This window comes from Uloborus diversus, chromosome 4 (assembly GCF_026930045.1).
Source record: "Uloborus diversus isolate 005 chromosome 4, Udiv.v.3.1, whole genome shotgun sequence".
In the NCBI taxonomy this organism is placed as follows: Eukaryota; Metazoa; Arthropoda; class Arachnida; order Araneae; family Uloboridae; genus Uloborus; species Uloborus diversus.
In genome coordinates this window covers 85828532-85854777 of record NC_072734.1, presented here as the reverse complement: position 1 = coordinate 85854777, position 26246 = coordinate 85828532, and the positions used below count along the sequence as shown (strand labels likewise).

General features: G+C 30.8%; 1 protein-coding gene across 1 annotated transcript in view; it reads right to left on the bottom strand.

Moving 5' to 3' along the window:
- The window catches only part of LOC129220231 (28 kDa heat- and acid-stable phosphoprotein-like), a 32169-nt gene extending 6148 nt beyond the window's left edge, over nt 1–26021 (bottom strand). Inside the window, exons 1-5 of the mRNA XM_054854596.1 lie at nt 25878–26021; nt 20393–20499; nt 14746–14862; nt 10115–10239; nt 990–1141 (exon numbers count right to left, since the gene is read on the bottom strand). Of these exons, the coding sequence (XP_054710571.1) occupies nt 990–1141; nt 10115–10239; nt 14746–14862; nt 20393–20499; nt 25878–25887 (511 nt within the window). The 5' untranslated portion in view covers nt 25888–26021. The remainder of the gene's footprint in view (nt 1–989; nt 1142–10114; nt 10240–14745; nt 14863–20392; nt 20500–25877) is intronic.
- Nucleotides 26022–26246: the final 225 nt, after the last annotated feature.

The following is a 26246-nucleotide window of genomic DNA, read 5'->3' as shown; positions in this document are numbered from 1 at the left end:
TGTTAAAAGTTAATTACAACAGAACAAAAAAAGTGTCATCAAAAATATTTTGATAATTTATAATTAATCATTGAGTACTGTTCAACTTAAGTTTTACTTTTACTCAAAAAAAAAAAAGTAAAAATACCTAAATCCTGACAAAGCAGGATTTTTAGACTGATAAAATACCTGTAACTAATTATTTTAGCCATTAAAAAAATTAAACAAAATTACTTTTAGACTACATTTAACAGTTTTAATATCCGTAACTAGTTTTATAGCATAACACATTGATTTAAAGGAAAATTTATTAACTTATTTTAATTGAATTTTTTTCAATATGAGGGAATCTTATGAGTTTATCAAAATGTCAAGAATGACTATTTGATAACAATGTCAGTATTTGACAGTTTTCGACAGATTTATAGGCTTTTGACATGTCACGTCATGGCTTTAATTTGGAAACTTCACCAGAGAAGAGTTCCTTACTCCACATGCTCCTCTACAAATGCCACGAAAATAAGTAAAAATTGATATATTTTTCGGGGTATTAACCTTATCTTAAATTTAATGAAGTTACACTATTTCTGTAGTCATTTTAAAATTCAAACTTGGTATGAAGACTTGAAGATTTTTAGAGGAGGTGGTTTTTTGGAAAAATCAATGATCAGGCACCGTTTCAGAGGTTACCAGTAGGACAAACATCCAAAGAAAGTTAATTAAAAGACTGCTAATGCAACCCGCCCCCAAAATGATTGGCTGGCTCCGCCACTGGAATGGTATTTAATCTATTACGACAACTATAACTTTAATTCATTATCTGCTAAATAATATTGCATGTTAATTACTTATACAAAATTAACCTGTCAATCTGACAAGAACAGCATGAGCAATATAACTCAGACTATGATAAAGGTAGAATAAAAGATCCCCCCCCCCTTTCTTCAAAGCCTTGTTGAAATTAATAAATAAAAGCTTAACAACATTATAAATAATATCACCAGTTTTACCTTTAATTTCTTCTTCTCTACGCTTTGCAGCTTCTTCTCTTTGCTTTTTAATAATGGCTAATCTGGCTAAATCAGCTTTAGCTTCAGTAGTTTTACCAGCAGCATGCATCTTTTGATAGTGTGCTTTTGCTCTTTGTTTTTCCAATTCTTCTCTAAAATATAAGTATTTTTTATGCAAAGATTTTACACACACACACACACACACTTTATTTAATACAGATACTGCATCTTGTCAATACCTAACAATTCAAAAGACTTAAGAAACTTTTTAAGTGGAACAAGAAGCAATATTAATTAATTGAAAACTAAAGCAGTCTAGAATAACTACAAATCACCCAATAAATTATAAAATACAGTCATACTATACAGTAAAACCTCTTCGTAACAATATTTTTGGCAATACAATTATCATTATTGATGGATAAATGGTTATCTTTAGTCTCAGCAGTGATACATAGTTCATTTAAAACACAATTTTTGGTTAGTCTAGTATATAATGGAAAGGAGAGAACTTGAAAAAAATAGAACAGGGTTCATACCTGTCAGCAAGAAAAAATTCAAGCGAGGGAAAAAACCTAAGATGTTTAATGGAAACAAAATCTTAACAAAGATTTGAGCCGTGAAAGGAGGGGAGGGGGAGGGGTATATAACTATGACAGAATGAAAAGAACTGAAAAAAATATACAAACAAAAAGGGCTTATGAAAAAATTCAAGAATTTAAAATTCTTTTTCAAGAATTAAAATATATTTTATGCAGATTTTATTTAATTGAAACAAATAAATGATAGAGAACAGGATAAATAGCATAGGAAAACAGATTTTCTACAACAACAGATTTTTGTACAACAAAAGAAACTGTGATATAATATCTTCTATGAGACTAAGTGTCTTTAAAAATATCTGAAAAGCTGAGTCACAAAGTACAGCAGATCACGTGTAGCTTAGCGTAGTTAAGCTTCATATCAAATAAGTACATTTAGGACATCAATGATCTACAAGCTTAGATTTGAAAAATAAAAATAAATTTAAAAAATCTAGAGAAAACTGCTGAGTCAGTTTGTTTTCCCTGAAGAATAATTATCCAAAACAGTGTGTCAAATGAACAAACAATGTCCACAGAGATCTTAACAATAAGTGTGTCAGATTAAATGCTTTGTTTAAAATAGAAATAAACAAGAGCATCATCAGTTGAATGACAAGATGTAAAACCAAATTAATTAAGAGGGTGATAAATTCTGGTAAGGGTAAGTAAGTCTAAATAGCATGATCGTTTCAAGGATTTTAAAAATAATAGGGAGCAAAATGATTGGTCTATATGACATATAATGATAAGGATTTTTGTGCCAGTTTTTAAAAATAAAATAAGCAGACTTTCTTTAAAAGGAACAAAAAAATAATTTAAATCAAAATAGATGTTAAATAATCTACACAAGAAATGAGGAAAAACTTGATGACAAAGGGTCCAAACTACAGCATCGAGGCCCTCTATACCAGGAGCTGTCTTTTTGTCACTAGTTTAACTGAAAGATAAACTTCAGAAAGAGTAAAGTATGTTGAAGGAAGAGAATCCTGGTTATCACAAGAAGTAGTTGGGGATGATAAGGACTCTTCCAAAGGCCGTAGCCTGGTTCTGCCCTCGCGGCTTTTTCGACTCGCACTCGGGAGATTATTTTGGTGTCGAATAAAAATATTTTAGCCAAATTTTCATCTCTTTAGCTCAAACAACCTTCAAGTTTTTCAATAAAAAAAACCTGTTTTTTTATTTAAATTTTTTTATAGTAAAATTCAAAATTAATGAATGGTATTTTTTCACCTTATTCTTAGGAACAAAATACAAGAAAAATTATTATAGTCATAATTTTCAAACGAAAAACTTGTTTTTGGCGACGGAAATAAAATTTCAATATTTTTTTTAATGCTTTTCTGAAAAGTGTCACTCACCAAATTTTGTCAGGCCTTTTTTACTCCTCTATACTCAGAAATTATTTCGAATAATTGAAGTAATGGTACAATACGAAAATAATTAAAAAGGGGATTTTTTTCATAATTTTGCGTTTAAACAAATTTAAATATTTTTTATCACAAAAAAAGGTTGATTGAACTAAGTCAGTAAATAATCGTCAGCTGAGTAAAAAAAAAACTCATAACATTTTTTTAAAATCAAAAATACTATCTTACCCTAGAAAAAAAAAATGAGAAAACCATAAAAAAAGACAGATCCATCATGAAGTTATTAGGAGTGTAAAAAATGATTAAAGAGTTATTAAATAAATATTACTCAATGCTAAGTTCTAAATAAACGCAATTATATAATTTTTCCATGCTATTTTAAATACTTTTTCAGTCTTTATCCAATAAAGACAAAAATTTCAAATATAAAAGTAACATTTAAACCGTTTAACATGATTTTTTTTTAAATAACTGATATTAGATAGAATAATTTTCAACAATTCATGATGATTTTTTAAGTAAGGTTAGTCTTCTTCATTGTCTTCATTCAAGACGACATTGACTTTATCACCAATGAACAGGCGACTCGATATTTCAGAAGGATTTAAAATTTTTGCCAAATATCAAGCATGAGACAGGAAATATATGATCGCAGCAATGTATGAGCAACATCCGACAGTGAGACTACCATTAGCACAGTCACAACAATATTGAGCAATTCCAGTGATGTTATTCTTACTTGAGTAATAATCAAGAAAACAACGATATGTTTTTGACTTTATGTGTCACGATCTCACTTCAAGTTTTAAAACATTAGGTGTGATTTTAACATAATGGAGTTTAATCGTTACATCTTCATTCATAACCTCAGCTAAATATGAAACAACTTGAGATATTTGATAGGATCCAGTAAAAATAATTTTCAGCTCTTGCTCTGTTAACTCAGGAAAATCAGTTAATTCATCTGAAGTTATTGTTGCAAATGGACCTTTTTTTCTTGCTCAAAGATTATTCTTTACTTTGGAAGCTAGAGTATTATCTTGATTTTTTTTTTTTTTTTTGAGTACATGGCAGCAAATTTTTTTTCAGAAAGCTCAAGATCAGAATCAAGTCTTGCACCAAATTCATTATGCAGAAAACAAGCAATTTGTAAAAAGATACTTGTTTTAGGAAGCAATTTGTCGTCCAGTTTTTGATCTAAGAGCTTGAACTTCTGCTTGATCTACCCATGTACTGCTTCAGTAACCCAATGAATTTTGATCAACACTTTGAATCTCAATTCTTTCAAATCTTCTCTCTAGGGATTACAATACCGGTATACCGGTATTTCAAGCTATTTTGCAACTCCGTAATACCGGTATTTGCTGAAGAAAATACCGGTGTCTTTGGTATTAGCTGAAAGTAATAAATAGTTTTTGATGAAAGAGTTTTCAATTTAAATTATTAGATATTTACTGTTATTTTGAATTTGCATTTCTTTTTCGATCCGACAGCACCAAAATCAATCAAATGATGCAAAAAGTTGGCTTGAAAAGTACAAATTAATGAAATATCAATGATATAACAAGCAGAAATAATATACAAAATGATGTTTCCATCACTAGATGGTGTGATAAATCGCATCTTCGTGCTTTTATGTGCACTATGTGTTTCTTTCTTCCACTTTCTCGATCACTTGCTTGCTATTTTGTGAACGTAAATTTAAGTAATGTTAACCATTTATTCCAACCGCCAACTGCATCAAAACTTTATAATATATTTTTTAAAGATTTGTAACTGCTGCACTGAATTTCAAGCAAAAAAATTTCTTTCTAGATAACGAATGGTAATTTGTTGTCCCCAGCATTTGTATGCTGTCTGTCTCACTTTTTAACTGTACGTGGCAAAATAACATTTAACAACTTTATACTACCTTGAAAATTTGCATAGAGAAAAGACACAGTTATATGGAAAATATTTTTAAATGTTAATATATAATTGCAAAGTGTTTTGAAACAAAAACAAATAAAAGAAACTAGATCATCTACACTAATATTATAAAGAGAGAGGGCGGATTTTTGTGTGTTTATATGTCCGAGGTAATCTCTGGAACCACTGCACCTATTTGAAAAATTCCTTCACTATATGAAAGGTGCTTTCTTACTGAGTGACATAGGTTACAATTCAAAAAAATCCGATATATAGTTTTTTTTAATTCCGATTTAGGATCAAATTTCACATAAATTCCCGAATACGGGAGGAAAAAATTGCTTGAACATATTGATATTATATATCGTTGAAAAAGGTAGAATTTTCCACGTTCTAAACAATTTGTTTCAATGCTCTAACTTAATTACGGCAACAGTAATTTGCGTTTTTATCTCGAACTTTTTTAGGCTTACTAGTTAGCTGAAATTTAGGCATTACTTTCCTCATTAAATCTATCAATAAAAAGTGAAGGAATTGTCCCGCAGTTTTCTTTTTGACACCATTGGAAAAAGTGACATTTTTTACTCCAGATCTCTCGACATATGGTCGAAAAACGTAGCTTCTATTTTCAAAGGAAAAAAGATACAAGTGTTTTAAAATCAAATTCGAAAAATGTCATTTTGATTCAGGTTGTCAACCATTTTATTTTAGCGTTTCCATGGTTACGCCTTTTGAATCCATTGTTTCTTTCCTTATTTTGCATTTAATTTCTTAAACTTATTTTATTTCGTGTTTCCATGGTTACACATTTAAAATCCATCTTTCACATTTTAATTTCTTTAAAGTATTTTAATGTTAATCAACATTGTTTGGAAGGGTAATTTTGCATGGTGTTTTTTTTTTCTTCTATTTAAGCCTGATTGTTGAATATATGTCACTTGACACAATTTTTATTCTCAAGGTAGACCGGGCAAAGCTGGGCAACGCAGCTCTTAATACATAAAGATTTGAAAGCTACTGTTAATGTGATTTTATACTTTTTTGTTTGTTTGGCGAAACATTTATTATTGCCAAAGAAAAAACATCCACTTCATTCGCAAAAGGACTGGGTTCCAGTAGCATGGTCGCTTGGCACATTAGGCGCTGAGCATTTCAGTCTAGGATTATTGTTTTAAAGCAACCGTAAATGTAATTCATTGTTTTGGCGATTTGTTTTGAAAGAAAAGAAACTTTTGATTTGTTTTTATCCTACGAAATTTTCTTCTTTTTTTCTGACGATGATTTTTGAATGTCCCATTGGATGTTTTTTTTTCGTTATACGAATGGATTATGATAGCATGGTTGCTGGCGAGTTTGGAGATAAACAAGAGAGTTGTGGAACTATTTTTACATTTGAAAGATATTATTTGATGTCTTTTTTTGTTTAGTGGCATAATAAGTGGCATTGCAGTAAAAACCGCTTTGCTCGCTAAATAGAGTTTTAAAGCTGCTGTAAATCTAATTTAATGATTTGATGAAAAGTTTTAAATTCGAAAGAAGCTTTAATAGGTTTTTTTTTCTGCAAACGCATTTTATACAAAGAAAAATGATCATTTCACATCAGAGGGGGAGGGGACATCAACTTTTTTTTATTCTACGGACTTCCATTAAATTTTTAGCACTGGCATCGCTGTGCGGGTACTGCTAGTATTTAATAAATTCATTGCACATTTCAAACCAAAGGGTTAATAAAAAGAAAAGGCAAACAAAAACCTGTCCTGATCGAGAAAAACTGTTGAAAATATTAAAATTAGAAAAGGATCGTCTTTCGAAAGGAAATCATAGCTAGCTATAAATTAATAAATTTGAAAAAAGAAAAAAAAACACATAGTACAAAAGAAACACACGCAAAAACAAAAAAGATGTATCCAAAACAGACAAGAGACCGAATTATTAAAAGATGAAGGACTTCGAGGCAATTGAGGTGGTGTATCTCACATTATTAACAGTACCGCCGACCAGTGTGAATTCAGAAAAGTAGTTGCGCACATAAATGGGTTCCAGGCTTAGTGACAATTCAATAGATGCATTTTGTTTCTTACTACTATTGATATTCCATTGCAGCAATTGTTCCTTAATTTTACATTTGTTAACAATAAATTTTCATAATTAATTCATTTTTTGCATAAAATTATGAAATATAGTAAATAAAAACATATTTTTGATAATTTCTTTGAGAAATTTAGTATACCGGTATTAATACCAGTATTGCATTTTTGGTCCTGTATTGCAATCCCTAATTTTCTCACATCACGAAAGCCTCGATCAACTACGATTATATTATCTTTTTTGAGTATAATTTTATCAGACCATTAGAATCATTTAAGATGATTCCCATAATTTCTGCGTCATTCATAGTAGCTGTGTATGGCTCAAGCATGTCTATAAGAAAAGCATTTGTGGTGCATATTGTACATGGTTTACACAAAGGGACCTTACCTTGAACAGGGACTTTTTTTTACTCAGTGGACGATTTTTTACTGACTTAGTTCAAACGATTTTTTTTTTTTGGCAATGAAAGTATTTCAATTTGTTTAAACACAAAATTATATATAAAAAAATCACTTTTTAATTTTTTTCCTATTGTTCCACCACTTCAAAAAATTTGAGAGGAGTATAAAATACATTTTTTGACAAAATTTGCTCGGTGACTTTTCAGAAAACATTGAAAAAATACAATTACATTTTATTTCCATCACCAAAAATCGGCTTTACTTTTAAAAATTATGACTATAATAATTTTTCATGTATTTTATTCCTAAGAATAAAGAAAAAAATTACCATTCAATAATTTTGAATTTTAATATGCAAAAAAATTAAAATTGACAAAGCAGGCTTTCAGTACTTTTTTCTTTGCAGAAATATAAAAACATTTCTTCTCCAGCCATTAATGAATCATTTATTTAAAATGTCAGACTTTAATAACTCTAATCTGTACTGAAATCGGTTTCAATGGGGAAATTATCCTGCTAAACCATGGGGGAAATGTCTGAGCACTCCTCCCCTTAAAATTTTGCATATGGGCGCCCATAGGTTACGGCTTTTGGGCAAATAACAGGACTGTTGAAATAATTAAGAATGGCTTTAAGACAATCATTTTGAGCAAAGTTGGAAGGGTTTAATTCATAGGCTTGGGCAATGCATCACGAGAAACCAGTGTACATCCCACATCACTAAGCCGGCTTAAAAAAATTTCCAAACCATGCATCAATTCTGCACAGACTACAAATTCACTGGTGGCAAGATACTGGCCCAGGGTTGTTTCCATTTTTATTTCTAATTTTTTCACACCAATGTTAAAGTAATATCGTGTCAAGTCAATATGGCTTAATAATGAAGGCATGATGGGTTGTTTATTGGACACTTTTCAAACTAATGCTGGTGGAAGTATCATAAGAGAACAAAGATCTTCACTTATCTCAAACATTGTGGCGACAGGAACTGTGAAAAAAATTTCCCTGACTTTTCCCTGACTAAGTTCACCAAATTTCTCTGATTTACGTTACCAATGATAATGGTTTCCTTTCTTTGCTCTACTTTAAATCCATTGTATGTTTGTATAAAATGCAGTATTTTAAATGTTTTAAGTTGTGTAAATTTGTTGAACTAAAGATATATTTTAAAAAGATGCTACTTTTTTAACAAAATGGTAAAAAAAAACACATCAAGTAAATTTTTTGGGGGAAAAAAAACTACCAAACAGTATATTAAATTTTTCTGCAATGGAAAGATTATAGAAATTTTTTAAAAAATACTTTACTTCCAGAAACCACTTAGCATAAGAATTTTAAGAAACTATTAAATCACTCTTAAAAACATATGTGTATTTATGGTAGAACTAAAAAGTAATTGAAATTATTTTGAAATAAACTTTCAAACAGTATAATGATTGTTGCAAGAATAACAAGTAATAGTGAAAGAATAGAAGTAATGTAGTTATTCTTTTATAACTAATTGACATGTTTATGCAAAACAGATGAAACCTTTTGACATCCATTTATAGGGAGCTTTTCTCTAATCAAGAACATAGGTTTTAATGAATGAATACAGCATTTTAACAATAAAATAAACAAAGATATTACTTAAGTACACAAGTTATCTCTATTTCAAATGATTTCAGTATGTAACGAAAAAAAATATTAGATTGCTTTTGCAACAAACAACTTTGAAATGCAAGAAAAAAAAAAAAAAAACAGAAAAAAAAGCAATTAGTTAATTTTAAAATATATAAAAGAAGAATACAACTTGGTTATAAAATAAAAGAATCATTTAAGTCTGAAGAAAAGAAAACCTTTATAATCTGCAGCAACAGCAAATAGTACAACGGCAAAAACAAAGTTTTTTTTGATTGAAAGTTCAATTTTAGCAATTAAATTAAAAATGCAAAGAAGTAATAACTTTTAAGCTTTTATCAGTATTAATTCAAAAACCAAAGATATCTTCTTGAAATCGTGATTACAGTACGCTAATCACTTCGATACAATGGAATAAAGGCAAAGGAGCTAAGGCATTAACGAAGGTTCCTCTTTGCCTGCATGGTTGTTTATTTTATGTTGCATTGAAAGCGTGAAAGAAATTTCAAGCTAGGTAAAATAAACAGCCTAACAGACACAGAAGCAATCTAAGGAAGTTCATCCTGTGATTAATAAGTAAGATTAAATACTTTGACGTTGAGGAAAAAAGATGCACAAATATGTGGCAGGGTATAATTGCACCTCATTAATTTTACTTTTTTTTTTGAAGAGATAATTGGCAGAAAATGCATAGGGAATTAGGATACTTAATTTTGTAAAGCAAGAAAAAAAAAATTTCTTCATAAAATCAATTTTCCCTGATTTTTTTGTAATTTTTTTGAAATTCCCTGATATTTCCCTGATCAATTAAGTTCCCTGACTTCTCCCTGATCTGTTGCCACCCTGTCAAAACATACAAGAAATACAAATTTCTTTTAGGGTTTAACGAAAATTATATTGATGAAGGAAGTTTATAATATAACTCACTAAAAAATTTAAACAGAGTTTACAATGCACAAGAGCAATACAAATAGCGAACTGACATAAACAAGAATAACAAAAACACCACTCACGTGAGCATGAAAGTTGTAAATTTTAAACGCTGAAGCTAAACAGTCCATTGCGAGGCTATTTACTAGGTTGTTAGACCTAGTACATTCTTTCGAGCTTTGTAATTAACAAGAAATAAAACTAACATTAAATACTCCACTAACCTCTCCCTTCGGGACAACTGTGCATTTTCTTCATCTAGTTTTAGCTCTTCAACTTTTTTTTCTTTTTTTACTGCACGGTTTGGATTTTCAACCTCAATCAAATGCTGAACTCCTTTTGCTTTTACCTTAAAGAAAATAATAATTATTTTTCTTTTTTTTTTGAGGAACTATTCTTCTCATTTAATTTAAACATGTGTTGCAGTCGTACGTGCAATAAGCCGAACACACTTACACATACAAAAAGTTTTGCTGAACTCTTAAGTTCTTAGACCTATTTTATTGAGTAATAAGCAAAAAAAAAAAAAAAAATCTGAATCTTATATAAAGTTGAAAAGTGCACAAAGACTATGCATTCTTTTACTTGTATGTGGAAAGTAGGCATATGTTATTTTAAAACATTGCAGCAACGGAGCAAAAATCTTTAAACATCCTGCTATATTACTTCCTGAACAGTATATAATGAAAAGCACAGTAAAAAATGCACAGTATTTTTTATAGGTATGGACTTTTTGTTCAATTTCTATAGTTTTCTTCAGAAAATTGTATGCGTGGATAAACTAAGCATTTAAAATACCTCTTTCTTAGGTTTTCCAAGCTTAGAGGAAACTAAAAGAGGATTTATTTTTAAAATGATGAGGGTTATTCCCTTTAAAATGGTCATTTTAGAAGCTCAAGAAATTCAAAATAAAGTGGTGGTGGAGGTGATGGGGGGGGGGGGGATATGGGTTTAAAAATAACATGTCCTGTAAAGTGTTCACAATACTTAAATAAATAAATTAGTCTCAAAATTTAAAATGCTGTGCATATTCAGTAAAAATAAACTGTTCGGCAAAAAAAAAACCCTTCAAAATGCTTCTGACATTTCGTTGGCTGATTTTTATGTCAAATGACCCCCTGAATCCAAATATGACCTCTGCTTTCCCCCTATACGTACCAATTTTTTTAAAGGCCCCCCCCCACCAAGTTTTTTTCAATTTTCCTTAGTTTCAGAGCAATTTTTTGGGGGGGGGGGGGTTTGGAAGGAGCTTTATATAAACTGCTAACATAGTTTTGGCAGGCAAGAGAGGTTCAAAGTTCAAGATCATGGACAGCAAAAGGGGGGCAATTAGTGGGGTATACCCCCAAAATATTAGAAAAATCATGAAAACGATCTTCTTACTCTGCTTTTTTTAATAAAGATGTTTCTAAAAAACATTTTTAAGTGCAGAATGAGGGTATAAGACTCGCTTCTATGACTCCCATGTCCAAAAAAACTTTCTCAATGTAAAAAAAAAAAAAAAACTCTTGTGAGTGACGCAGTTGCATATGAGTTAAATCGCAGCTCTTCATTTAAAAAGACATTCTTATGTAAAATGACCCCTTGTTTTCAAATATGACCACCTCCCCTTCCCCGTCCTCCTCTGATTCAGAGCCTCATTTTAATTTGGAGGAGGAAAAGAGCATTACAATAACAGTAAACAATATTCTGAATTACTAGAGATGTGCATATAGCAAAAAATAAAACTTGCCCCCCTACCCAAATTAAAAAAGAGGGGTGCTTTTCTACAAAAATTGGTATGTGTAGGAGGAAAACGGAGATCATATTCAGATTCAGGGGGTCAATTTTCAGGAGAATCAACCGGAATAGCCCCAGAAGAATTATAGTTTTTTTGCTGCATAGTGTATTTTGGGGGGGGGGGGGTGCCCCCCAAAAATACCCTATGCAATAACCGTAACACAATTACAATAACCGTAACAAACAACAATTACAATAACCGTAAACATTATTCATTCAGAATGTTTACGGTTATTGTAATGCTCTTTTCCCCCTCCCAAAAAAAAAAGGCTCTGAATCAGAGAAGGGGGGTCTAAAAAGAGGGCATAATGGGGTTATAGGTGGTCGTATTTGGAAACAAGGGGTCATTTTACATATGAATCAGCCAGAAGAAGGTCTTTTTGAATGAAGACCTGCGATTCAACTCGTATACAAAGTGTGACATTCACATGATAATTTTTTTTTACATTGCGAAAACTTTTTTGGACAAGTCATAAAAGCGAGTTTTATACTCTCATTCTGCACCGAAAATATTTTTACAAACATCTTTTTTAAAAAAGCAGAATAAAAAAATCGTTTTTCGTGATTTTTCTAATAATTGGGGGGGGGGGGGGTATACCACCCCCTAAGTCCCCCTTTTGCGATCGGTATCCATGATCTTGAACTTTGAACTGCTCTAGCCCACCAAAACTATGTTAGCAGTTAATATAAAGCTCTTTTATTTTAATTATAAAATATTACATAACTAAGAAAATCATAGCTTTATAAGATATAAGTTTTACTGAAGAACTCTGAAACTATTTCTTTGCGAATTTCAAAGAAGTTCATGATTTGTTCTTAAAACCATGATACAGTTGAAATTAAGTTTTTACTACTACATGCCGTTAATATTATAGTTCTTCCAAGAAACTACCAATTGATTTCTTTCATTTTGCACTTCTTATAAGCTGAAAAAGAAATCTATTATTTTGCAAATAGCTTCCTGAGTCAAAATTACTCTTCTAGGTATGTTTACACTTTTTTTTTTAATATTCCATCAAAGAAGAATTCATGGATGAATCTCTATATTATATTATGTTCCCTTGAATTCCAAGCCAGGGAATTAAATAATTTCTGCTGCTCTGTCCTCTGGACTACAGTATTACACTTTTAGCAAACAAAATGCTTTAATCATATATGCTTTGTGTGCTTTTTGCTCTTTTTAAATAACTGATTTCTTTTAAACTAAGGAAATAAAAGCAGACGACTTTTCTTTACAGTTAAAATATTTCAATTTGAATCCTTTTCAATAAAATTAAAATGGTTTGGATCCCAAAAATAAGCACTTTCAAAATGAAACAAACGAAGAGACTAAAAGACTTGACTATGGTAACATACAAAAGTAATTTCTGTTTCGAAAATAAATTACATTTATCTTTAACTTGATTAATTGGTTTTGTTCTCAATTCGAGAAAAGCTAAATCATCTAGAATTGTTGGGCTTGCTTAAGGTAAGACTTAGATATTGGTTTTTGTTAAACAATTCCTACAGCTTTTATAATTCTTGTAGAAACCTGGAACAAACTTCTTGTTATGCAAAAAATTCTAAGCTTTCAAATGACCTAAAACCTAAAAGTGCATGAAATATTTCTACTTTATTTTATCAAATTACATGAAAAATGGGCTTGAAATTGGAATTAAAAAATCAAAATTGAAATTCAAAAAAAATTTTCGAGGTGCACACCCTTATGCTACAATCTAATTTGGGTGCCAAATTGCATGAAAATCGGCGAAACGGTCTAGGTACTATGAAAATCACAGACATCCAGACTTTCAGCTTTATTGTTAGTAAAGATTTATATACTTCATTCTGGTTTAGTATGAAAACCAACCATTCCATTTAAGACGGAGCAAGCAGTTATGCATCAAGATACTTATAAAAAATGTATTGAAATGGAATTGATGCTGTCATTGCTCGGAATGCATTTTTTTGCTTTTCCAGAAAGTATTCTGTTAAGTATGTTTACAGACAAAAAGATGCATGTCAGAAAGCTAAGCTCTATCAGTAGAATCTTAAAGGCTAGACGAAATATATCTGCTGATGAAGAATGTTTGTACATTATGTGTCCCAAAACTTTACTTTGAGGCTGCAGATTATGTTGATATGATTGACTGGAACAATTGCAGAATAATGGGTCCACCAGTCAGTTGCAACGACCCTTCAGACATTCCCCGAAATATGTTGGTCATTGGAGTTCCATGTGAAAAACAAATGTGTGAGGTTTATACAATTTCTTTGCCACACACAAGCTATCGGATGCATCATCAAGTTAGTTTTGAAGGCATCAAATCAAGTATGTGACCAAGAGAAAAGAGATGAGTTTATTTTTACTACTTTAAAACTATGCAGAAATACACCTGCACTTAAGCTCAAAAGTAATTGCAAGTTGCAATAATACATTGTCTTTAAAGCTCTAAATTCTAAAATGTAAGATGCATATTTTGTAATTTTAATGATGCATAGTTAAACATCTTTATAAATCATTTTGTAATTTTTCCTCAATGAATAGAAACCTATATATTTAGTGCTGGTCTAATTTGTAGTACATTTCTCAGAGGGTTTTTTGTAACCATGTTTTGTAACTTGGGTTTCCAACCGACCTTGTTCCTACATGCTATTAGATTATAATTAAAGACCTTGTACATTATTAATGGCCAACTTCTACAGTTGCAGGAATAAAAAAAAAAACATCCACACTTTTGGGTTTTCTTCCTTGAAATTTAGGCCTCTTGCCAGAGCAGAGGGGATTAAACCAGAAACGTGAAACGGTGCGTAATATTTTGTGTTGGGGTTTTACAAATCTCTCGAATTAAGTTTAAACGATCTGATGAATTTAAAATATTCTCTTTAGTTGATTTTTTTTTCTAAAAATATCTATAATTCAAGTCTCATGCCAGAGTTGAGGACATTAACTCAGTCATGAAATTTTGCATATTAATTAGCGGTCCCAAATTTTCTGCACTAAGGCTAAGTGCTTTGCAGAATTCGTTTTTTTTTTCCAGCCTACCCTAATGTATATATGCATCATAGCATGAGTAATCATTCAATGTGATCAAACCTGTTTTTCTTCTTCTCCTTCCTCTTCTCCACTACTTTCAGTTGATTCTTCCTCTGAAGAACTACTTTTAGATCCTTCTTCAGACTCATCTTCACTGCTTAATTCACCACGTTGTTGCTGTAAAATAAAATGTTATTTTTATTCAAAAATATTCTATCTTAAAAAATAACTTAAATATAAAAAAAATTCCTTTTGAAATTATAATTATATAAAATATTGTTCTTTAAGCTGTACACAATTGCACTAAGTAATAAAACATGGTAGAAAACTATATTTAACTAAAAATTTTGTGTGTACTAAACCCTAGGAACCGGAAACTGTCCAATAATTAACAGCATATTCTATTCAACTTGAAAGTTGCTAGGAAATATGTAAGTTACATTAAAATTATATTTAGTTAATAATTATATGAAAAACATTGGTTGTTTTAAAATGAAGCTATTACAGTATTTACCAGGACAGATGTGCCAGTAAAGAGCACCCATAAGGAATTTCTTTTAAAATCAGGGGCCGCGTTAAGCATTCGCCAATTCGCCCAATACGGTAAAATCGTAAAATCGGCGAACAAAATTCGAATTTGGCGAATTCATTGGCGAACAGAAAATTCTCTAAAATATACACAGAGGGAAAAAAAAAATCTCTCTTCAGATGTTAATCTAGATAAAAATTAGGTCCGTTCACAAAATTTGGACCGCAGGGGTCTGTCCAGGATTTTTAACAAAGTCCGTTTTTTGTGAAAAATCAAATAATTTTGTGAAAAATGAATTAATTTTGTAAAAAATCAAATAATTTCGCAAAAAAAAAAAAATTTTTGTTAAAACAAAATTTTAGAATTTAGAGATGACACAAACTGCATCATTTAAACTTAAAGTTGAGTGTTTTCCACTTCTGTATCAAGAATATCATTCTGGAGTGTTTTTCTAGTAAAAAACACTCCAGAGTTTTTCTAGTAAAAAACACTTGGCCGGGGGGGGGGGGGGGGGGCGTCATCACTCTCTTAAATATCAATATTTATCTACCATTCTACATTATGTTAAATTATACTAGAAATAATTCTGTACAGTATTTAAAATAATTGTAACAAAAAAATAAAATTTAGACAAGGGTTCAGCATTTAACTTTTTGACCCAAGACACTCTTAAAAAGCACAGAATTTCGTTTAAAACTTATAAATTCCATGATTTTAACAAAAATAAATAGAGATTTTATTTGTTTATCTCTTAACAAAGCGTACTAAACATCAAAAATTCGAAAAGTCGGATTCCCATAGCAAAAACAAAGAGATCACAGTTCTCAAAGTGAAGGTATCAAAAATATAAAAACGGCTTGTACAAGAAATATTTTTGATAAAATTATTTTTAAATTGCATTTTAGAGTCCTATGATAAACATATCATTAATATCTGTGGACACAGTTGAAGCAAAAAAAATAAATAAATAAATAAATAAATAAATAAGCAAATTTAACCATCGATTCAGCATTTTAATTTTTGACTCATGAAAAAAAAAATGGAATTTTGCTTTTATAGAACTTGAAATGAGAGTTCTAACGAAAATAAAGAGACTTTTCATTTATTTGCATCCTAATAATGCAAAGTTATCTTGAACAAAGAACAAAATATGATTCTCATATCGGATGTTAAAAGAATGCATTTTTCAAAATTTAGACATCAAGAAAAAAAAGGTAAATAAAAGAATTTATTTAAAGTTAATCATCCTTGTTAGCATCGAAAAATCAAACCCATATAATTTTCTCCCAAAATAACAGATAAACACTGCACCTTACCACAAAAACGCAAATATGGACAAGCTGATGATAAGAATATTTTCTAATCAAGTCATTATATAAAGGTTCAACGCCAGACAGACGCTAAGTGGAGATAATTTTGAAGTTGATAACCCTATCTGAAGCGATCATATTTTTTCTCCACCCTTACTATCCCTTTGCAGTTCTAACTTCATTTCGCTGATATATATTATTATTATTGTTTATTAAATCATGAGGGGGGAGAAAAGTGCTTGCCAACGCCTTTTCAGAAAAGTTTGCAACAATACTGGCTGCTAATTAGCTGTGATAAAACAAACAAAATTATTTAAAACCAAACTTATTTTCAGCTAGCTTTTTTTTTTTTTTTTTTTTCTTTTTTCAAAATTAGCTGATTTTGTATATGGGCAGTTCTCAAAAGGTGGGAACAAAAAAGTTAACTTTGAGCAATTTCAAAAATTTTCGAATTTGATATCAATTTTGCTTTTATTCTATAGTATGCATACCTAGAACACAATATATGAACATGAAAAGACAGCAGGTATTTGTAAAAATTGTTAATTAGCAAATTAAATCAGCAATCTGTAGGTAACAGATTTTGGACATTGTTGTCCTGTAGGTAACGGATTTTGGACATCATCATAATGTAAGTTTCACCATTTTTGACAACTGTTAATCTGATTTTTAACTTTTCCAATGAAAATTTTATTTACTACGTTTTGAATTTTGCAATTTAATGATAAAGAGGATATTAATGAAGTACTTGAATGGTTATACATACTGCTCTTTACATATAATAAAGTTTTGGAATGATTTTGAAGAAGTTGATGAAAGGTAGAAAAAAGCTTCATGGAAATAATTATACAAACTTGTAGTTTGATTTATTGGGACAAATAAGGAATAAAAATAGAAACAAATAAATACGACATATATATTTTTAAAGGAAAAATAAACAAAATATGCTTTAAGAAAGAATGTAAAAAATGACATCAGTTTTAATAACGAAAACTTTTTCTAATGTCATAAGAATTAAAACGATGTCTAAAAAAATTATTGAAAAAAGAAATTCGTATTTCTATTTCGAGATCGTTAAATTATGTTTAAAAGAAAGAAGAGAAAAAAAATTCTAAAATAATAAAAGCGGCGGGAAAAAAAATTGCTAGCGCAGGTGATAACGTCGCCAAAACTGGTGCAGCTGACGATTAACTACATTTGTCAAACTGGAATCTCCCTCTGGTATCCTTTAGCTTTTCGTATACTGTGTTGTCGCCAACGGAGGTTTGCTTGGCGATTTTCGCGCAAAATGGCTTTCGTTCAATCATAACCAGCCATGTTTCTACTGTAATTTATGTATTGTTCAATGTGTAACGTATTAATTATGCAAAATACCAATGGATTACAGAAGATAACATCATAATAATCTTTTTTATTGATGTTAGAAGACAGTGGATTATAAAAAAATTATAAATAAACGGACAGAATTATCGGCGTCAAGATCGTAACGCGATTTGGACATCTCACATGTATCTTTAAGAAAAATTATTTTTCTTCTAAGATACTGCATAAAAGCTTATGAAAACACTTTTAAACAACTGAAAACTAATTCTGAAGATCGATAAATACCTTTAAAACGAAAACATCATATACTTAGTTCTCAAATAATAGCATTGTGAAGATCGCAACTTTTGGACATGCATCAAATTTCAAACTTACTTTTTTCTAAAATCGTTTACAAAGTAAATAATCTGTCTTTACTTTTGTTATTTGTGCAAAATATTAACAAAAAATTATTCATTGTAAGATTCATGCCTTTAATTTTTTTTTGAAACGTATGGAAATAATTTAAAAAAAAATTTTTTTTAATGGTACATTTGCTCAGTTAACGTTTTGGTATGTCCAAAATTGTGCCATTTAGCAAAGAAAATATTTTTTAAGGGCATTTGAAGAGCTTTTTTTCCATAATTTATGTCAATTCTTGTCTCTATACAGCATTATAATTTACCTCAAAAATTTTAGAGTTAATTAAAATGAAAGTTATTTGGTGTTGAAGCTTCAAAGTTGAAGTCTGTGTTTGCTCCCACCTTTTGAGAACTGCCCATATAAGCTGATCCCTCTAATTTGACTTCAAAAAAGTTCCAAAAATTATTGGTTTTGTATATGGAAATATGCCTTATTTTGCTTTCAGATTTGCTCTTTCAATAAACAATTGGTGAAAAAGATCTTGTTCATCAGAATTTTGTGAAGGGTCCGTTTTGGTTGATTGGGATTTTGTGAAAGATCCGTTTTGGTTGATCGGGATTTTGTGAAAGGTCCGTTTTGGTTCATCGGATTTTTGTGAAGAGTCTGTTAACGGACCCAAATATCCTCTGGCCAGACCCCTGCCCCTAGAAACGGACCCTTCACAAAATTCCGACCCCTAAAACCGAACCTTTCACAAAACTCCCAGACTAGCAATCACTGAAAGTTATTTTATCCTCGGAACACTCCGAGCAGATTGATGTGCGGGCACACTCATTAGCATCGGGTCGGAGCATTACTGTCCATCGGATCGGAGGAAGGATGACGCTTGCCTCTCGCCTCTTTGCGTCACTGTACTTGCGCCTCTCGCTGATTGGATATCGAGTGCGCAGCGTGGCTACCCGAGTAGAAAGTGTTGGCGGATGCCTTGTTGAATGGCGCGTTTGTTTCGTTGTGTTCGATGTCTGAAACATTGGAGTAAGATAGGAATGCAGTCTTTACTTCGTTAAAAGCTTTTATTTGTACTCTCAAATTTATTAAAGAATGATAAATATCACTTGAAGTTGTTTTCAGCCATTTCTCCCTTTGAAAAATTACATATGATTTGTGGAAAAACTCTTTTATTTGCGTTCTTTTTCTCACCAAATTGCTAAAAACGGACAAAAATTCCTGGATATACCCCTGCCCTTATCCTCAAAAAATTGTCAAAAATTAAGTTATACTTCACTTTCTGATTAAATATTTCTGCAGACAAAAATACATTTAAAATGAGTAAAAGTCCCCCCAGACTTTGACTAAGACTTTTGAAATTTGGCTAATACTTTAAAAATTTGGCTAATTTACTGGCGAACGATTTGAAATCCTTAGCGCGATCCCTGAAAATTATATTTTATTTAATAGTTATTGGTGGACAGTTCTCAAAAGGTGGAAACAAAAACGTTACTTCTGAACATTTTTTAAAATTTTCAAATTTGACATCAATTTTGTTTTTATTGCATAATATGTACCTCTAGAACATCATATACTATGAACATAAAAAGACAGCAGGTACTTGCAAAACATAACTTTTCCTCAATTATGGAGCAATCTTTTAGCATCTGCTTTCCATTTATGATATTATTTATTATTATTTCAGTAGTACCCAATACAAAGCATATTGAACAAAAATATAAATGTATTTTTTTAGAATAAATATATTTTTAGTTGATCATTAAGATTGATGTGTTGTATAATGTGTAATAATGAGACAAAACGTATTGTATACAGGAATTATCAACTGAAAACAAATGTTAGGGCAAATAGCCGCTATACAGATTGTAGACTGGGAGAAGTAAAATTTGTAGCAAAAAAAAGAAAGAATGGCAGAAACAAATAGCTTGTCCCTCCCCCCCTTTTTCCCAATCCTTTTTTTTTTGTGCATGCATTACTTGGGAAATGGATGGCTACAAGTCTATCAGAACCAGTGTTGCATGAATCAACATTTTCAGAAAATAAGAATCATAACACAACAACTGCTAAGTTTAAGTGTATATAATAAAGTGAAAAAATAATTTGAAACAAATTATTTCAAATGTTGTAATAAAGTAATCATTCATTAATAGGCACTTTCTCTGTATTGAATTGAGTTAAAACATATTTAACTTACTCTCCATTGCCTTTCTTTTTCTTTCTTCTCTTTTGCATTTGCAAGTTGATCTGGATTGGTAAAATGACGGCGTTGGCCTTTATGACCAGCTCCACCACGGCCACGTCCTTCAAAAGAGGGACATACATGAATTACAAATAATATAAATAAAAACAACGAAATAACTGAAATTATTCTATAAATCTACTTTTTTAGTGTTTGATAAATATGATGTAGCAAGAGTGTGAGTTTATAAAAAGCAGTACCTTTTATGACACATAAAGTAATCTCAACTTTTTTGACTATTCTATAACACTTGCAGCCCAATGAAATTAATTATGCTCTGAGGTCCGCGCTATTGATTTCAAATTGCTAAGCAGTAAACGAACAAAATTTTAAAAATATTAGTCAAATTTCAAATTACTTAGATAAAGGCTAATTTTAATGAATCAATGAACAAAGTATATTTTAAAAAAGTATAAAATGCAAACATTTGTGGTCATGTTTTAAATATACAGCACACGGCACATGGCTTATCTTCTCCAGGGGAATTTTTAACTATGTTATGATATAATTTAGAAAATCACATATCCTTTTTTTTTCTGAAAATTTTGGAGAATTTTCTTTTTTGCAGAATCAGAGCTTACTTAAACACCAAACTATGTTTCATTTTTATCGCATTTGGTGCAGTGGCAGAAGCTTAGTACGGGCTCTGTTCCTAAATCCAAGATTAACCCCTTAATCCAGTTAGTAAATTTCTCCAACATATTTAATTGCTATAGCTAAAAATTTAAATAAAAAAAAACACTTAAATAACCACCTTCAGCTCTGTCTTCTGTATAAAATAGAAATCATCAACATTCTCCATCTCAATAAATTTTAACAATGGAATCACATCTACAGGGGTCTGTCCAGGATTTTTCACAGGGTCCATTTTTTGTGAAAAATCAAATAATTTTGTGAAAAATGAATTAATTTTGTAAAAAAATCAAAAAATTTCGCAAAAGAAATTTTTTTTTTTTGTTAAAACGAAATTTTAGAATTTCAAGATGGCACAAACTGCATCAATTAAACTTAAAGTTGAGTGTTTTCCTCTTCTACGTCGAGAAAATCATTCTGGATTTTTTTTCTGATATTTGGCGGGGGGGGGGGGGGGGGGGGGCATCGCTCTTTCAAGTATCAATATTTATCTACCATTCTACATTATGTTAAATTATACTGGATATATTTCTGCACAGTACTTAAAATAATTGTAACAAAAATATAAATAAATAAAATAAAATTCAGAATAGGGTTTAGCATTCAACTTTTTGACCCAAGACACTCTTAAAAAGCACAGAATTTCGTTTAAAACTTATAAATTCAGTGACTTTAACAAAAATAAAAAGATATTTCAATTGTTTACCTCTTAACAAAGCGTAATAATCATCAAAAATTCGAAAAATTGGATTCCCATAGCGAATGCAAAGAGATCGCAATTCTCAAAGTGAAGGCATCAAAAGTATAAAAACGGCTTGTAAAAGAAATATTTTTGATAAAATTATTTTAAAATTGCATTTTAGAGTCCTATGATAAACATATCATTAATATCTGTGGACACAGTTGACCCAAAAAATAAAATAAAATAAATCATCTATTCAGCATTTTGATTTTTGACTCATAACAGAAAATGGAATTTTGCTTTAAAAACTTGAAATGAGAGTTCCAACAGAAGTAAAGAGACTTTTCTTCATTAATTTGAATCCTAATAAAGCAAAGTTAGCTTGAAAAAAGAACAAAATATGAGTCTCATATCTGATGTTAAAAGATTGCATTTTTCAAAATGTAGACATCTAAAGAAAAAAAACGGTAATTAAAAGAGTTTATTTAAAGTTAATCATCCTTGTTAGCATCGAAAAATTAAAACATATACAATTTTCTCCCAAAATAACAATTAAACATCGCACTGCACGCATGCACGCACCCACCCACCGTGAAAACGCAAATATTGACAAGCCCGCAAAATGATGAGAATATTTTCTAATCAAGTCATTATAAAGGTTCAATGCCAGACGCTAAGTGGTGATAATTTTGAAGTTGGTAACCCTATCTGAAGCGATCATATTTTTTCCTCACCCTTACTATCCCTTTGCACAGTTCTAAGTTCATTTCGCAGATATATATTATTATTGTTTATTAAATCATGAGTGGAGAAAAGTGTTTACCAATGCCTTTTCAGAAAAGTTTACAACAACACCGCTGCTAATTAGCTGTGATAAAACAAACAACCATTATATTTATTTGGCAGTAGCAATTATTTATCGCTTGCAGGAGCATCCTAAGAGTGCCTTTTTTTTTTCAAAATTAGCCGATTTTGTATAAGCTGATCCCTCTAATTTGACTTAAAAAAAGGTTCCAAAAATTATCGGTTTATACACAGAAATATGCGTTATTTTGTTTTCAGATTTGCTCTTTCAATAAACAATTTGTGACAGATCCGATCTTGTTTATCAGAATTTTGTGAAGGGTCCGTTTTGTTTGATCGGGATTTTGTGAAAGGTCCGTTTTGTTTGATCGGGATTTTGTGAAAGGTCCGTTTTGTTTGATCGGGATTTTGTGAAAGGTCCGTTTTGGTTGATCGGATTTTTGTGAAGGGTCCGTTAACGGACCCAAATATCCTCTGGCCAGACCCCTGATCTATGTAAACTTTTCAGTTCAAAATTAAAATCAGTTTAAACCTGGAAGTTGCTTAACAAACCTTGTAGCATTTCCAATTCATTTTCCAATGATTTTTAATTTCATCAAAAATGTGTCTATTTAACTGTGCCAACAACTTTTTAATAATAATTTTTATTTTCGTATATTTTTGGTTCACAATATGTCAATTGTCACCTCGTGGCATGTTACACATCTTGTGGGACTGTTTATGTTGCTTAATAACTTCTTGAATTAATAGTACAGTCGGACCTCTATCGAAATAGGAATTTTCCGGAAAAAAATTCGATATATAGAAACAATTTTGTTTTATCGTACAAATCTCCTAGAACCTTTAAAATTAAAGCTAATTTTTGTGTATAAAATTCAATTTCTAATTTATACGAATATCGGATTAAATGAAAGTTGAAAAATAATAAATAACAGAAATTACATTTTTGTGCCGTCATAAATCTTCATTCTTCGGCAATTAACTTGATTCGCAACATTAGGGGGGTTTCGTTTTGACAATCGAGAGAAAAGTAAAAAATCAATCTACTTAACCTAATTTAAATGATTTTTACTGAAGCTAAAAACACTAGGAATGATAATCAACAGACAAAAGGGATAACTTGAAATTGATTTTACAGTGTTACTGGTTACAATTTAGATTTGAAGTAAACTTAAGGGAAGTTAAGAACTTCAGAACGGAACAATGACCTAGCTACACACCCCTCAACCCCAGATTAATTATGAGTTTCGTAGCAACCTTTAGTGAACATAATTTTTTCCCTAATTGAGAAAAACCATTCAATCGGACTGAAAATGAAATAGGGGTGGTCAAATGAACTTTTGAGCGGTCTGTGAGACCGCACCTCCCCTGTTAAGGGTTAAAAGAATTGAACTGAACTTGATATTTTCCACAATTGAATAACATATCTTATGTTGCAGCCTATTTAAAGATTTGGTCAAAATCCTAAAATGTGTTTCCTTTGTTCTTCATACTTATAATATTGTCATTCTACAGTGATTTAGTGATACAAATTTATTTCTAAACTCAGTACAGTGAAACCTGTGTAAGTTGACGACTCGCGGTGCAGTACTTTGGCGGTCAACTTAGACAGGTGGTCAACTTATAAAGGGCGGTAATGTTTTTTTCCGTCATTTCTTGCACCATGTATTCATTTTTTGAGGAATTCACCCTTACTCTTTCTTTTCAGCTCCACTGTCATTGTTTAACATTATTGAAAGTGAAACAATAATTAAACATACTATTCAAATACTGTTGTTATTTTCCCTTGTTTTTAACTATATTAGACACTGTAGATTTAGAAATTTCATATATGCCACCTAATTTTCTCTGGCTTTCTCCATTTTCAATTACTCTTAATATTTCATACTTTTTTATTAATCTCAAGTTCCACTAACTTTCTTTTTGAAGCCTTTTTATGTAAAATTTATAGCACAAAGAGCAACAAGCTCGACTCTCCCAGTTCATAAAGGCAAAATTAAAATGTCTTAATCCCTTGCACCAGAAACATGTAACTTTACTTATTACTAGGCCCAGATCTGCGTACCCGCAGTGCGAGGGGCCCGCGTCCTTAAAGGGGCTAACAGCCCTAGAAATTGATGAAATGATAAAACAAAAACTAGCACTTAGGCTTATCGCTTTTCAAATAGACAGTGCTGGCCACTAGGGATTGGCCCACATATTTTTTTGCAGGGGGTCCAAAATGTATAGATCCGGGCCTGCTCTTTTTTGCAGAATTCCTGTGTTGCCACACCGTATTGCAACTGAAAGAAAAGACTATGAACTTTTCTACTGACATCTATTTTTATTGAAAAGAATACGAAAAGCTATCTCAAATAGAGCAACAAATGAAAAACAAGTTTGGAGAATAAAGAGCAGCAGAAACTTTATGCTGCTATTTAGTTAGTAAAATGCTAGTATGTCATTAAAGCATTAAAAATTCTTTGAACGCTATCAAAAAAAAAATATTATTATAATAAATAAATAAGTAATAAAATAAAATGCTGAAGAAAGTTTAAAAAAATAAACCAAGTGGTCAACTTACAAAGGGCTTTTTACAATACTCCAGACCAAATTTGGCGTACATTAGTGGTCAAGATAGACAGGTGGTCCAGATAGAGAGGTTGTCAAGTAACAGAGGTTTTTCCTTCATTATATGAGATAGGGCTAATTCCGTTCCTGACAAAAGCGGTCAACATAGACAGGTGGTCAACTTACAAGGGTGGTCAACTTTACAGGTTTTACTGTACAAGTAATATAACTATGCTAAATAACAACCAATATATCCTCCACACATCGGAACAATACATTAGAACACACGTTGGAATTATTTTATTAAAATGAAATAAATAAGAACACTAGGACTTTATACGACATAGAAGAAATACTGAACGGATCGTACAAGTTTGGGTCTCAATTTTCGTAGCACTAAGATTTTATTGGACTTAACATCCTTTATTAGAGTTATACGCTTTGAACAGTATGTTCGATAAATTAATTAAAAGCTCGATGACATGACAAAATAATTGAGAAGGGCATGCATAATAAGAAAATATAAATTAAGCATAAAAATGAACACGATAAAAAAAATGAAAGAATTTCACAAAATAACACTCCGACGCAACATTGATCGTGATCACAATCTATGACATTTATTGATTTCACATTATCTGTTACTGATAATTAATATCAAGGATTGCTCATATGAGTGGCAGAACTAGAAGCGATCTTCAGTAATTAGTGAACGTTCAAAAGTAAAATATCCGTTGAAGAGTAATTTATTTATAAGAAAATAATAGATACCTTTAGGCATAGTAAAATCGTCACGAAAATACAATGGGCGGAGAAAAAACACAGAAAAATTCGACAACAAAATTAATTTAAAAGGCCTACAAGCTGAACCCTAAAAAATTAAGCTTAAAAATTACAACATCATCAAGACGAGAACGCAAATGTTCTCAAATAGCAATTGGCATAAATTTGATGTCGCCAATGCAAGTTTTATTTCTATATAACTACAGATTGCACAGCAAAAAGTCAAACTAAAAAACTGTATGAGTTATAGTTTCGTGAAAATATTGTTTAAAAATTATAAGTTTCTACAATTCGATTGCTTGGTAGGGCGGTAAATATTTTACTAAGTATTTATTGAAAGTTGGCGAAATAAATTTC